Source organism: Capra hircus, chromosome 28 (assembly GCF_001704415.2).
Source record: "Capra hircus breed San Clemente chromosome 28, ASM170441v1, whole genome shotgun sequence".
Taxonomy (NCBI): Eukaryota; Metazoa; Chordata; class Mammalia; order Artiodactyla; family Bovidae; genus Capra; species Capra hircus.
The window spans coordinates 35,262,900-35,279,277 of record NC_030835.1 but is presented as its reverse complement, the minus strand read 5'-3'; the positions used below and the strand labels follow the sequence as shown (position 1 = coordinate 35,279,277).

At 37.5% G+C, this 16,378-nt stretch overlaps 1 protein-coding gene across 1 annotated transcript in view; it reads left to right on the top strand.

Moving 5' to 3' along the window:
• RYR2 (ryanodine receptor 2) overlaps window positions 1-16,378 on the top strand; it is an 814,256-nt gene that overhangs the window by 432,571 nt on the left and 365,307 nt on the right. The window contains exon 17 of the mRNA XM_018042460.1: window positions 9,358-9,453. Coding sequence (XP_017897949.1) covers window positions 9,358-9,453 — 96 coding nt within the window. The remainder of the gene's footprint in view (window positions 1-9,357; window positions 9,454-16,378) is intronic.

The following is a 16,378-nucleotide window of genomic DNA, read 5'->3' as shown; positions in this document are numbered from 1 at the left end:
AATCCTACATCCTGTAACTAAAGATCTCACATGCTGCAGCGAAGACTGAAGATCCCATGTGCTGCAACAAAGATCCGGCACAGCCAATTAATTAATTAGTATTATTAATTAATTATTAATTAATTATCAATTAATTAGTATTATTAATTAATTAGTTGATATTAAAATTAATTAATATTAAAATTATATAAGGAAGTTGCTGTTCTCACCCCTCAGGGTAGAGAGAGGGGAGAAGATAGCAAATTCCCCATCTCCAGCAATAAGGGTGCCCTTCTACCTCCACATGCAGGGAATGGAGGTGAATCTTTCTTGTGAGAGATTTATTTCCTGCTTTTAGGAAGACAGATGGGAGAATCAGAGTGTCTGTCTTGCTTTGGCCATTTCTTAAGTAACTTTAATTCAAAATACTCAGTCTGCCGTGGAGGCACGTTTTGGCGCAGCCTGCTCTGGGCCCTCACAGACTACTCTCTTAAATTCTCCAACAACATTCTGATGGGTTTTTTGTTTGTTTGTTTATGGTTGACAAGACTTAAGAGCACCTGAACATTTTAAATATCCTTGTGGATTCTAGTTCTATTTCCTCCCCATTTGTCGATGCTGTTTAAGGCCTGTTCTCATAGAATTTCTAGGTTTTGAATGTAAATTCCAAGAAGGAATATAGTTTGGTTTTTTGTTGTGTCTCCAGCACCTAGAATAGTCCTTGATACAAAGCAGATAGTATTTATTGAATAATTTTTAAAAATTTATTATATTTTATTGAAGGATAATTGCCTTACAGAATTTTGTTGTTTAAAGTGAGCGTTTTCTTGGAACTCTATAAATCTTAATCCATCTGTAATTTTCTGATTTTATATTTTGAGAAATTATGAATTAGAGTTTAAAATACAAAAGTGTGAGGACATGGGGGAGGATACTAACAAGCAATGCAGAATATTGTTAATCATGGTCTTTCAATACCTGCAAGTGTTACTTGTATTTCATATTCTGAGTGAATAACAGTTTAAAGATTTGATGATTTTTGTTGTTCAGTCATGTCCAACTTTTTGTGGCCCCATGGACTGCAACACATCAGGCTTCCCTGGCCTTCACCATCTCCCAGAGCTTGCTCAAACTCATGTCCATTGAGTCGGTGATGCCATCCAACCATCTCCTATGTCATTCCCTTCTCCTCCTGTCTTTAATCTTTTCCAGCATCAAGGTCTTTTCTAATGAGTTGGCTCCTTATATCAGGTGGCCAAAGTATTGGAACTTCAGCTTCAGCATCAGTCCTTCCAATAAATATTTGTGACTGATTTCCTTTACTATTGACTGGTTTGATCTTCTTGTAGTCCAAGGGACTCTCAAGAGTCTTCTCCAACACCACAGTTCAAAAGCATCAGTTCTTCGGTGCTCAGCTGTCTTTATGGTCCAACTCTCACATCCATACATAACTACTGGAAAAACCATAGCTTTGACTAGACTGACCTTTTTTGGCAAAGTAATGCCTCTGCCTTTGAATATGCTATCCAGGTTGGTCATAAGTTTTCTTTCAAGGAACAAGTGTCTTTTAATTTCGTGGCTGCGGTCACCATCTGCAGTGATTTTGGAGCCCCCCAAAATCTGTCACTGTTTCCGTTGTTTCCCCATAAACTTTTTATTGATTTAGTCAACATCAGAAAAAATTCAGTGAACATGCATGTCCTTTATGAAACTTGGTTCAAAGTGTGCTTATAGTATTTAAGTTTTACTGTACTTAACCACTGATCTTATTCCATAAGAGACTAAATGCTATCTATTCCTTAAGAGATAACATACATTGTATAAGTTTCAGAGAATGCTCAAGGTTATAATAAGACAGAGTGTCTGATCTAAAGGAGCTTAAAATGTGCTCAAAGAAGACCTGCAGACAATTTTATTATATTCACACTTTATTTAAATTATATTTGCAGCACCAACCATAGTGCCTGATGTACTTATGTTAATATTTCTTAAATAAATGAGGAAAAGTAGTCTGATGGGTGAAAGGTTTTAACTTTCCTTCAGGCCAGTTAGCCAACAATGGCAGAGTATTTTAAGGTATAGCATGCATATCTTGCTTTGAAGAAACAACATTTGTCTTGAGTTTGCTTGTTTCTGTACTTAGAAGCACCTTGTAAAGTTGCCATTGTTCTTTGCCCTGGAGAGTGGTTCTCTGGGCTTCCCTTGTGGCTCAGCTGGTAAAGAATCCTCCTGCAGTGCGGGAGACCTGGGTTTGATCTCTGGGTTGGGTAGATCCCCTGGGGAAGGGAAAGGCTACCCACTCCACTCCTGTATTCTGGCCTGGAGAATTCCGTGGACTGTATAGTCCATGGGGTCGCAAAGAGTTGGACGTGACTGAGCGACTTTCACTTTCACTATAGCATTAAACACATGTAAACCACTTTACACATCCACGTGCACACATAAACAATAGCAAATCCCTGCTATTGGACTTCAGCTGTGGCCTGATCCCTGAGGTTTAGTTGGCTTGGTCCAAGTTCCAGCTTCATGAGCTGAGATGGGTCTAAGACTTGCCTTTGATATCTGTACACTTTGTGGGGGTTATTTGGTTACACTGTCTCCCACTTTCCTGCTTCTTCCTTATTATCTAATGTTTCTCTGAGGTTACATAGTATCTTTGTAGCAGACTATCACCCCCTCGCTGATATAAACTCCCATTCTATTGAACAATTGTAAATCATTTATTTATTTACAGAATTTATTGCACCTTCAGAAAGTCCCTGTGCAGGATCATATCACAGGGCATGCCATTTTCCTTCTAACTTCATTCATCTCCCCTCCCCCATTTTATTTCTTATTTTTTGGCCACATATGGGACACGTGGGATCTTGGTTCTTCAACCAGGGATTGAAACCCTGCTCCCTGAAGTGGAAGTGCAGAGTCTTAACCACTGGACCACCAGGTCTATCCTTTCCCCCCGTTTTAGAATAAGATAATTTCCCCCTTTGACCCAGGGAGTCCCACACTTATCAATCAAAGTCTGTTTCTATCCCAGGCACCTACCAGAATCTTTCTCAAAAAATCTAAGGAACATTCTAAAAAATAATATTCCTTCATTCTGTGTATATACTTACACCAAAATGGGCTCATATTCTCCATATCCTTATATAGCATTTGTTTCCACTGACTTCTATATTGTGGGCATCTTTCCTTGGCAGTAACTATAGCTGTCATCAGGCTTTAGTGGATGTATTCTACCCTACTGATGGGATGTGTCATCATTTATTTAGCCCACATTCAAGCTGTTTTCAAAGCTTTGCTATTATAAACAGTGTTAGAATGAGTGTTCTTGCATTTCTCTGTATACTTTTTCATTACTTAAGAAACTCCCTTAACTGATTTCTTCAAGACTAACGTGCTGAATTATAGTAGATCACACTTTATCTGTAAAACATACTCTGCACATGCACACACATGTACACTTGCTTGGATAATGTTCCAGAGGCATTCTATTAGAGTTAAGTGTTTTTTTTTTTTAATTAGAAGTACATCCATTTTCAGAACCTACGGTGATCATCATATGTTTCACCTTTGACTTATTCTAGCATATTTCTCTCTCATTGGAGTAATGAACCCACAACAAACTGTGGGAAATTCTTAAAAAGATAGAAATACCAGACCACCTGACCTGCCTCCTGAGAAATCTGTATGCAGGTCAGGAAGCAACAGTTAGAACTGGACATGGAACAACAGACTGATTCCAAATAGGAAAAGAAGTACATCAAGGCTGTATATTGCCACCCTGCTTATTTAACTTATATGCAGAGTACATCATGAGACACACTGGGCTGGATAAAGCAAAAGCTGGAATCAAGATTGCCGGGAGAAATCTCAATAACCTCAGAAATGCAGATGACACCACCCTTATAGCAGAAAGTGAAGAAGAACAGAAGAGCCTCTTGATGAAATTGAAGAGGAGAGTGAAAAAGTTGAGTTAAAACTCAACATTCAGAAAAACTAACATCATGGTATCTGGTCCCTTTACTTCATGACAAATAGATGGGGAAACAGTGGAGACAGTGACAGACTTTATATTTTGGGGCTTCAAAATCAGTGAAGATGGTGACTGCAACTGTGAAATTCAAAGATGCTTGCTCCTTGGAAGAAAACTTATGACCAACCTAAACAGCATATTCAAAAGCAGAGACATTACTTTGCCAACAAAGGGCCACCTAGTCAAAGCTATGGTTTTTCCAATAGATGTGAGTGTTGGACTATAAAGAAAGCTGAGCACTGAAGAATTGGTGCTTTAAACTGTGGTGTTGGAGAAGACTCCTGAAAATCCCTTGGACTGCAAGGAGATCAAACCTATCGTTGGTAAAGGAAATCAATCCTGAATATTCATTGAAAGGACTAATAACTGAAGCTGAAGTTCCAATACTTTGGCCACCTGATGCAAAGAACTGACTCATTTGAAGACCCTGATGCTGGGAAAGATTGAGGGTAGGAGGAGAAAGGGACGACAGAGGATGAGATAATTAAATGGTATCACTGTCTTGATGGACATGATGTTGAGTAAACTCTGGGAATTGGTGATGGACAGGGAGGCCTGGCGTGCTGCAGTCCATGGGGTCGCAAAGAGCAACTGAAGTGAACTGAGTGCACTGCTGATAGTGATTTATGAATTGCCTCCTTGTATAAGATTTGGGGATCTGTATTCATAACCAAGAGTTTCCTTTAGTTTTCTGATATGCATGCTCTCTTTATTAGGTGTAGATAGCAAAGTTATACTGTCTTGATAAAATATATTAGAAGAGTTTTCTTAGTTTCTTTACTTTGGAACAGTTTAACATAGCAATGACTTGTTTCCTGAATTTAGAATAAATGTTTTTGACTTTGACATACTTTTCAATGTTACTCACTTTTTGTTAATTCTATTTAGATTTTCTTCTTTGGTTCAATTTTCATGAAAAAAATATTTGGAAGTCATCCTTTTTCCTAAATGTTTAAAAATTTCAGTACAGCAATAAGTGGCTGTGTATGATTCCTGTTCTTCTTAATTATGTCCTTTTTTTTCTTGATTAAAGTTGTTGGCATTCAGCTTATATTTAAAGGGAGGGATCCTTGACAGTGTTGATCAGTCCTGTTTTTTTCAATTTATTACATAGATCACTTCTACTATTTCTAACTTATTAATGTCTACTTTTATTGCTCTATTTCTTTTCTTTTTTCTGTTCTACTTATTTTTTATATTCTCTTTGAATATTTTGGAAGGAATGTTTAGTTAACATTTTTCACTCTGTTAATAGCAACTCTGTTCAGTCACTCAGTCATGTCAGAATCTTTGTGACCCCACGGACTGGAGCACGCCAGACTTCCCTGTCCACCATCAGCTCCTGGCGCTTACTCAAACTCATGTCCATCGAGTCGGTGATGGCACCCAACCGTCTAATCCTCTGCCATCCCCTTCTCCTGCATTCAATCTTTTCCAGCATCAGGGTCTTTTCAAATGAGTCAGCTTTTTGCATCAGGTGGCCTAAAGTATTGGAACTTAAGCTTCAGCATCAGTCCTTCCAATGAATATTCAGGACTGATTTCCTTTACCATTGACTGGTTTGATCTCCTTGCAGTCCAAGGGACTCTCAAGAGTCTTCTCCAGCACCACAGTTCAAAAACAATTCTTCAGCGCTCAGCTTTCTTTATAGTCCAACACTCCATCCATACATGACTACTGGAAAAACCATAGCTTTGACTAGATTGACCTTTGTTGGCAAAGTAGGGTCTTTGCTTTTTAATATTCTGTCTAGGTTGTTCATAAGTTTTCTTCCAAGGAGCAAATGTCTTTGAATTTCATGGCTACAGTCCCCATCTGCAGTGATTGTAGAGGCCCCCCAAAAAATAAAGTTTGCCACTGTTTCCATTGTTTCCCCATCTATTTGCCGTGAAGCTATGGGACCGGATGCCATGATCTTTGTTTTTTGAATGTTGAATTTTAAGCCAACTTTTTCACTCTCCTGTTTCAATTTCATCAAGAGGCTCTTTAGTTCTTCGCTTTCTGTCATAAGGAGGGTGTCATCTGCATATCTGAGGTTATTGATATTTCTCCCAGCAATGTTGATTCCAGCTTGTGCTCCATCCAGCCTGGCATTTCTCATGATGTACTCTGCATATAAGTTAAATTAGCAGGGTGACAGTATACAAGGTTGACATACTCCTTTCCTGATTTGGAACCAGTCTGTTGTTCCTATTCAGTTCTAAGTGTTGCTTCTTGACCTGCATACAGATTTCTTAAGAGGCAGGTTAAGTGGTCTGGTATTCCCATCTCTTGAAGAATTTTCCAGTTTGTTGTGATCCACACAGTCTAAGACTTTGGTGTAGTCAGTGATGCAGAAGCAGATGTTTTTCTGGAACTCTCTTGCCTTTTGATGATCCAGCCTATGTTGGCAATTTGCTCTCTGGTTCCTCTGCCTTTTCCAAATCCAGCTTGAACACCTGGAGGTTCACAGTTTGTGTACTGTTGAAGCCTGCCATGGAGAATTTTGAGCATTTCTTTGCTAGTGTTTGAGATGAGTGCAATTGTGTGGTAGTTTGAACATTCTTTTGCATTGCCTTTCTTTGGGATTGGAATGAAAACTGACCTTTTTCCAGTCCTGTGGCTACTGCTGAGTTTTCCAAATTTGCTGGCATATTGAATGCATCACTTTCACAACATCATCTTGTAGGATCTGAAATAGCTTCACTGGAATTCCATCACCTTCACTAGTTTTGTTCGTAGTGATGTTTCCTATGGCCCACTTGACTTCACATTCCAGGATGTCTGGCTTTAGGTGAGTGATCACACCAGCATGGTTATCTGGGTCAGGAAGATCTTTTTGATACAGTTCTTCTGTGTATTCTTGCCACCTCTTCTTAATATCTTCTGCTTCTGTGTGTCTGTACCATTTCTGTGCTTTATTGTGTCCCTCTTTGCATAAAAAGTTCCCTTGGTATCTCTAATTTTTTTGAAGAGATCTCTAGTGTTTCCCATTCAGTTGTTTTCCTCTATTTCTTTGCATTGATCACTGAGGAACTTTCTTCTCTCTCCTTGCTATTCTTTGGAACTCTGCATTCAGATAGGTATATCTTTCCTTGTCTCCTTTGCCTTTAGCTTCTCTTCTTTTCTCAGCTATTTGTAAGGCCTCCTCAGACGATCATTCACTTTTTTGCATTTCTTTTTCTTACAATTAGAATGTTTATAAAAAATAAAAGAAAACCTTAAGTACAGTTTTGACCATCTACTGTTGGTTATGTAAGCCAGTGCCTATGTTTGATATTTGCTAGATTCTAAAATTATGGTATTGATTCCCTCATTGATTAAAAGTATTATTTTGGAAAAATTTTAAGCTTGTATGTAGGTTTTATTTTCGTTCCTGCTTTTCTTACTAATTTCAAGTTTTATGTTTGTTTTTTATTTCTGATTTTGGGCGGATCAGTTTTGTTTCTGCTTTTCTACTAATTTCATTAACATTGTTGTCTGAGAGCATAGTTTATATACCATCTTTGTTTGCAGTAACTTTAATGACATTTTCTCAGTGGCTTGCTGTATGATTTTCTTAAATATTCCATGGGTTATTAAAAGCGTTTATTTGTGCATTGGTAGGTTTTTTTTTTTTTTTTTCGCTGCAGCATGTGGGATCTTCCCTGTCCAGGGATCAAACCCATGCCCCTTGTGTTGGGAGCACGGAGTTTCACCACTGGACCACTAGAGAAGTCCTAGTTTCCTCAAGAATTACCTTATCTCTCACTTTTGACCTCTAGAAAATTGTTGATATCTTTAATTTTAACAGCCTGAGGCAGAATTAAAGGAGGGGGTTAAATATTAAGCAAATGACCCTTTAAGATTGAGACTCTTCACCATATACTTTCTGTCGGTTGCTATTTTTCTTGGTCAGGAAAAGATATTCTTACAGGTTAAAAGTGGAAGTCCCACTGAGCATGTCAGACTCCTTTACCACAACTCATCCTCAACACTCTTGTCCCTGGCACTTATCATTTTATGTGTCTGCGTGTGTGTGTGTACCTGGTTACTGGCTCTTATTGGTTCCAGAGCTGGAGGAAAGCCTAAGTAATTGAATGTATTACCTTGTAATATTTGTACAAATGTTATGTGGGCTCCATTCACGAAAGAGCTTTTCTTATGTAGTTGAACAAACCTAAGCCTTCTTGTCTTTTGTGTCACTATTGCTTTTCTTCCTCTCAGTCCAGGTAACAGCTTTTGGGAGGAAGAAAGAGGAAATATGAAGGAAGAGTTTTAGTTTCATTGAGCCCTGTTGCTCTTAACAAGATGAACAGGTGGCATTCTCAAACTTCAGTTCTTTAAACTACCTCCTGGCACTACCAGATTTTAAAATTGTGATTTTTTTTCTTAAAGGAACATATTTTTCACATTAAATATATTATATAAAAATGTCATTTGCCATTTTTAAGAAGTTATACAGTTTCTGAACAATCTTACGGGCATAAGAGTAGAATTTACATAAAATATTTACCATATTTGCTTTGAAATAACTGAATGATTTAGAAACATGAGTTTTAAATTGAGTTTATCAATTAGGTTGAAAGATATCATAAAGGTAACATAGGCATTTCAGATAAAATGGGTTCTTTGGTTCAAGAGGTGTTGAAAACACTACTAGGTTTAAAAAAAAAAGGTTGAAATAGGTAACTTTACTGCAGAGATTAGTTTCTAGAGTCTTTCATATGCATTGTGAATCTGTAAATGGAAAGAAGAGATACTGGGGCGGCGGGGAAGGTTTTCAAACTCATTAGCCATATGCCCTCACACCCTGTTTTTTCCTATAACAATTTGATGAGACATCTTTGTACGTTTGTTACACTTACCTGTTGTATCTCCTAGTATCTTGTGCTACATTTTCAGAAAAACTGATGTTCTCTTAATGTCTTCATTATACAGGTGAGAAAATTGAACTCTAGGGAAATTAAATAATTTATTCTCACAGCTAATTAAAAGCAATAAGTATTAGAACCCAAGTGAGGAAAATTCATGGGGTCGGACATGACTGAGCAACTGAACTGAACTGAACTGAGGAAAATCCCAGGACACTAGCTTTTCCGTTTTCCTTCATTATTACTTGAAATATGAAATGTTACTTTCTCAAAAACGTATTTCTCCTAATAAGCAGTGTTTTTACAGTCCCCATATTAATAAACATATTTATTAAAATATCAGTTCAATTTTATGTGTATATGATATATATGTATGTGTGTGTATTTGTATGTGTTTTTGGTATAAGATTAATGTATTGTGTTTTAGATCCAATATTTTGTGCCTACTATGGGCTTACTTTGGTTTCAAATTAGAAAATCACATAACTGTAAAATCTGCTTTTTCTTTTGCAGCGGCATTAATTAGAGGAAATCGTAAAAACTGTGCTCAATTTTCTGGCTCGCTTGACTGGTTAATCAGCCGACTGGAAAGACTGGAAGCTTCTTCTGGTATGTTTTCCAGCGTCTCCTTTTTTGTGATATAATATTCCTTTGTTTCTATTTTATGTCCTTTAAGACATAAAAACAGATTCAGTGCAATTTAAATGTTTTCCTGTTACTAGGTTAAAATTTTTACTGATGGCTGAAGTCATTGGTATTTTCATTATTTCTGAAAAGCAATGTAAGAGTATCTTCTTCATTTACATTTATAAAAGAATGAAGTTCAGAAAGCCACGGAAGTGCCAGAATCCCCATTATTTTTCAAATCAATTCTTCCTAATGTACTAATACATTGGTGGTTGAGTCATTAAGTGGTGTCCGACTCTTGTGACCCCATGGACTCTAGCCTGCCAGGCTCCTCTGTCCATGGAATTCTCCCCATTTCCTTTTCCAATGTAGCACCTTACAATACTCTACAGATAAAAAGATTTGTTTGGGTGGAGTGTTTTTGTTTTTTAGTTTAAGTGAATTTAATTTGAAAAAATGCATTGGTTTGGAATTCTCATTTTTAATTTTTCTTTAAATAATTATGTGGACAGATTTGGGGGAAAATGGTTTTCTAAATCATATAGGAAAATAGTTTATTTTTTAATTTTTTAAATAATAGTATTTTTATTCAGAGTCAAATCATAAGATGTGATTATTGTTACTAAGTTGGAAGATACAAAAGCATAGAAATGTTGTTTCAAAGGTTAATCATGTTCCCATCAACCAGATATATTTACTGTTAGCATTTTAACCTGTGCTATTCCAAGTCTTCATTCCCTTTACTTTTTATTGAAATATTATATTTCTATAGAAAAGTTTGTAAGTATAAGTATACAGATCAGTTCATTTTCACATATAGGATGTATTTGTGTAACAACCTGTTACCAAACAGAATATTATCACCTATCAGAAACATACCCTGGAGCCTTCTTCCACTCATCCACTCCTCTGCTCCAGCACCTAAGTATTACCGTCATAGATTTATTCTGCCAATTTTTGAATGCTATGTAACTGAAATCATGCAGAGTAAATTTTTGTGTGTCTTGTTTCTTTCATTCAGTGTATTTGTGAGATTCAGTCACAGTAATTTATTTTAAAGGGATTTAGTAAATACAAATAAAAGTCTGCATCATTGTAAAATAGTTAAAGACCATAAAATCAGATATGTCTGTATCTAACAAGAATGCTACTTTTGTATTGATGTTGTGGAGATGTACCCGTGCATCCTGTGGCACAGCAGTTTGTCTCAAGGACATGCCAAGCTGAGTCTATTGCTCCTACATCAGTTCACATAGTATTCCCTTAGTTGCTCTTCTCTAGTACTAATGCCTATTTCTGTTACTTATTTTTCCTCTCCATTGCCTATACTAGTGGTGAACTCCTTCAAGTCAGGGGCTCAGTTTTATTCATCTTTGTGTTCTTTGCATCCACCATACTGTCTGGCACCTAGAAGGTACTTTATAGCATTTGTTGAATGAGTGATGAATGTTTAAATTCACTTAAGAAAATACTTGTCAATACAGAAATAATTCCATGACTGTGCATGATAGAGACCCATTCAGGGACATGTTTGTTGGAATTGAATGACTATAGAGAGAGAAGTGCAGATGGTTGTGATCAAAGCAGTTTGGTTTTAAGTCAGAGAACAGAATTTCAGAGTTTAAGATTGAATAACTTAGAAATCTAATGTAAGAGAAATTTGAGTAACACTTGAGTTCTAAGGCATTGGTGGATCATTGGGTGACGAAAATAAAAAAGCGGATTGTTGAGAGTAAAAAAAAGGTGTAATAATTATGAGACAAAGATTTTCAGGGTACTGCAGTGTGAGTGAGATGACCATGAATCAATATAGAATATATTCATTATGGAAAAACTGAATAGCTACTATGAGGAAATGATCAGATAGTAGTAAGATGATGGCAGGGATTGCAAAAATGGATAAATTCTTGATTCAAAGCATCTAGAGTTGTAGGCAAGTTCCAGTGTATACAAAAAAGAGTATGGTGGTCTCTTTCACTGGCCCAGGGAGTATCTAGAAAGAGAAAGGAACAGAGCAACCTTCCGGATGAAGTATGGGTTCTATACGTTGCTTCACTTTTTAAAAATATGCACAGCGAAAATAAAAAAAGCAAAAAAAGCTCAAAGGGAAAGAGCAGAAAGAGAAGGAAAAAACAGAGCAGAGCATCCTTTGACCTTGTTAACAAACAAAGCTTGGGTCCACTTGTCCTCCCACAGTAAAGCCAGTCTACTGACACTGGGTGGTGTTGAAGGAAAGTGCAGCATTTATTGCAGGATGCCAGGCTGGTGGAATGGGCAGCTCACACTCCAAAGCGTGAGTGTGATGGCTTTCAGGGAAGCCATCAAAAAAGTGGGGGTCGGAGCTGCAGGGTGCATGATCAGCTCGTGCACAGCTGTCAGATTGGTTGGCATCAAGGGGAAGTTTCCAGCATCATCAACCTTCTAGTTTCAAACAGGGTAGAGTCTGTGTGCTTGTGGTCTGCAGTTTTCATCTGGTTGGTGTCTGCTTCCTTTGCAAACAACTTAAGAATGCATGTCAGGTCTTTATCTATATCTTTTGGGACCTGGGAGTTTGGTGATTCAGCCATGTGAAGGGTTTGTAGTCTAAAGTGTTACCAGTTTCCCAATTCAGTGCTATTCTTTTTTTAATTTTTACATCTTCACATTTCAGAATCATTAACTCTTTTATTAATGTTATTTTTTACTGTGATAAAAGTCACATAATATACAGTTTTAACCATATTTTACTGTACAATTCAGTGGCATTAAGTTCATACAAATGGTGAAACTCTCAGCATTATTCATCTCCCAAATTTTTCACCTTCCTAAGCTGAAATTCTGCCCCATTAAACACTTAGCTCCCCATCTCCCCTCTCCACCCCACCCCTAGCCTCTGGCTCCTGACATTTACCAATGTGCTTTTATGAATTTGACTCTTGCTGGTGAATCTATTACTGCAAAGCAGAAGCAGAGACACAGATGTAGAGAACAAATGTGTGGACACCAAGCAGCTGTGCGGGGGATGGATTGGAGATTGGGATTGACCTGTGTACACTACTATGTATGAAGTGGATGGCTGGTGAGGGTCTGCTGAATAGCAGAGGTGGAAAAAATACAATCTCTTTTTAGGACATATATTAAGTTAACCTTAAAAATGCATTCAAGTATACATTAGTTACAGACAAATACTACTTGATTCCAATCATTAACTCTTTTAAGACTTAATGGATGCCTGAGAGACTAAAGCAAAGGCCTTTTTACTTCAGAGAGCAGCGACACCGAGGCTGGTATATGGTTTCAAGCTCAGCCACACAGAGTCCACTGTTTAGTATTCAGTTCAGTCAGTTAAAGGCACAGATCTGTTGGCTGCACATCCCTACCTGATATGATCATTTCCCAATCCAGCTGCTAGTAGCAGATATTTCTGCTTCAAACAGAAGCCTTGTGCTCAGAGAAGGCAGATTGAAAGTCAGGAGTAGGAAGGGTCCTTAGAGAATGCTTCCCCTCACATTCTCACTTCGGAGGAAGAAAACTGAGGCACAAAACCTTGAAACGACTGCTTTGAAATGCTAGAATTAACTTTTATAGCCAAGATGAAAACCAGCTCCCTCATATCAGGCTTGGTATGTTAATATGTTCACTATGCCTGATAGCCTCCTATTTTTTAAGTATTTAAAATATTTTTCACAAAACAGGTTTCTCTACTGTAGAGAGTACAGTACAAGTTTCAGTGAACTCTTTTTTCCCCCCTCGGAGGACGTACAATGTTACTCAGTTTTTAAAATAGACAGTAACAATAAAGCTCTGCATATATATGTGTGCACTCACACAGAAATAATATAAATATATTTCAGTCATGCTGTGTTGTTTACTGAGTGCTTCCACAAGCATCAAATTTTCTCTCTATCTGGGATTGCTGAACACACATGCTCTGCTGCTTGTCAGTCTCCCAACTGTGTTAGTAGCTTCTGTATCAGAGTATGAGCAGCAGAGCAGAGCTGGGGGTCTGACAGCTCTCAGTTGCCTTCAGAAAAGGGCAGTGGACAAAACTCATAATAAACTTTTTTGCAATTAAGTAGAAAGCTGTGAAGTCTTGAGAAGAGTCAGCAAGAGGATGTGTTAATGCAAAAAGCTTACCTTAGTTTAGGTTCCACCAGAAGTAGACCTTGAGACAAGGATCGAAAGGCAAGTTTATTTATGATTTAAGTGGATGTGAGACAGGTAGAGAGGGTATGTTGATAAAGCAGTTTACACCAATGGGTACTTGAAGCTTTTATTTTTCTGGTGTGAGGAGGAATTCTGCAAACACCTGCATTAGCATTATCCCTCCCGAGAGGCAGTGGAGTTGGAGTATTTGTAACCAGTTTGTCTTCTGTAGTTGAATGGTGCTATCTCCTGAGGATGTTAATTGTAGGGCTCCTCTAGCTGCTGCTGGAGTCAGAGCAAACCTTAAAACAAAGAAATGCAGACTCTGGCAGCTGGAAGTCAGGCAGCGTTCACCAAATGGAGAAGGTGAAGAGTCTGACCAGGGCAGCATCCACTACCCAGGCAACTGCTATTTCATTGTATGATGGAAATAGGCAGCTTTCTTCTTTTTTTTAATGTTCTGCATTATCTAAAGTTGACCAATATCACCACTGCATAAAGCCTTATTAGACTGTCTAATCAATTTATAAGAATATCCACTATGAATTTTTTGGTGGGGTGTGGGGGAATAAATTAGACAATGTCCCAAACTTCATGTGTGATTCTGTGCCTGGGCCAAATTTAATTGAAAAGACAAAAGATTTGTATAAAAAATACTATTGATTGAGTTGATGTAATCCACTCAGGCTGTGTGTTCCTTTAGACTTTAGAATTTTTTTCAGTCCTTAAGATACTTTTTCAGAAGGTGGTTAAGAACAATCAGCTGGTCAGGAGGCTGACTGTTTTTTTCTTGTTTTTTATATAGTCACTTCCCCCAGATAGTTTTGCAGGGATCAAAGTGGGCTTCTTCTGGATTCCTGCTAATTCCTCCTATACTTAGCAAGTGCCATGAATGGTGTTCCTTCTGGGTTTAAGCAGAATAAGGGGCTGAGAGTGGTCCTGAATTTCCAGAGCTTTGCACTAACATACAGTGTGGTTTTTGTTACCTGGAAACAGGACAATTTAAAGCATCCAAAGATGTCACAGCTATTTCTTACAGGGCATAAACCAGTCATTTTTCAAAGGAAAAGCTTTGTAGCTACTGGAATACTTTGTCACAGAAGATTGTGTTTAGGAAACTCCTCCCCCTTAATATCTACTTAGGTATAATCAGTTGACTTAGAATATGGGCTCACAGGATATTGTATGAGATCCAGTATTAGGGACATAGATATAGCTAACCTTCTGAAGTGATACTAGCAATCCAAGCAGCACCAGTGATACCAGAGAAAGAGACCATCTTCTAGGAGATGGCCATAGAAAAGGTGTCTTTAGCTCTTGATTGAAAGCTTTTGATTTTGCAGAAAGTCACTTATGTTAAACCCAGGAGATCATGTACCTGAACCGTATAAGAAACACTGAATCAGAATCATGGTGATATTGGAGACCTTTTAAAGAAAATCTTCTATGATAGTTATGGGGATCAATACATGTTTGACTCTGTAACACCACAGGGTAATCATCTATTTGCATCCAGAGATTACACCTAGAGCACATTACAGTGATTGATGTTTTTAATAATGATCTTGGGTCATCAAGATATGTAAATGATGTTTAATGCTGATGGGTCACTAAATATAGGGGAACAGAAACTATATTTTTCAAAGATAGTCACTGTAAATGTTTGAAATCATGCTTTAGAAGTGAAAGATTACTAATTTGATAGTTAGCTAAGACTCTTGTCAAAAATTAGTAATTTTTGAATGACACTAAAATAGTCAGTATACAGCCTACCGTGTGTAGTAAAGCATTAAGTTCTAACTGGAAAGGAAAAAGAGGGAAGAGAATGGGGAGTCTGGATTTGGAGGGCTTCCTGTATTTTGAATGTGATAAATGAAAAAAGAATTCTCCCAAAGTCAAGTCCAAATGAACAAGAACATTCTTTTCTGAATGCAAACATGATTCAAGTTGCTGGGCTATCCACAATCTTTATCCTATTTCAGAATGCCTTTCTACAAGCCCGTGTATGGGATTGATGGCAAACTACTTTTCTAGAAAATAGTTCTTGAAACATAAATCTTCAACTGTCTCATATTAGAGAAAAATTACCACTTTGCCACATAGAATTTATTTTATAATCATTTTTCATACTTAACTGTTTAACCGCATAACTTATTTCTAACAATAGGCATTAAAGTGTGAAGGAAAACTGAAAGTGACTAGGCTGAGAGCATGCCTGGCTTTTAAAAAAAAAATATTTAATTGGGGTTTAATTAATTTACAATATTGTAGTGGTTTTTGCCATACATTGACATGAATCAGCCTTGGGTGTACATGTTTCCCCACCCTGAACCCCTTTCCCACCTCCCTCCTCATCCCATCCCTCAGGGTTGTCCCAGTGCACAGTGTTTGAGTGCCCTGTTTCATGCATCGATCTTGGACTGGTCATTGATTTCACATATGGTAATATACATGTTTCAATGCTATTTTCTCAAATCATCCTACCCTTGCCTTCTCCCACAGAGTCCAAAAGTCTGTTCTTTATATCTGTGTCTCTTTTGCTGCCTCACATATAGGGTCATTGTTATCATCTTTCTAAATTCCATATATATGCATTAATATACTATATTGGTGTTTTTCTTTCTGACTTACTTCGCTCTGTATAATAGGCTCCAGTTTCATCCACCTCATTACAACTGATTCAAATGGATTCTTTCTAATAGCTGAGTAATATTCCATTCTGTATGTGTACCACAGCTTTCTTATCCATTTGTCTGCCAATGGACATCTGCTGCTGCTGTTA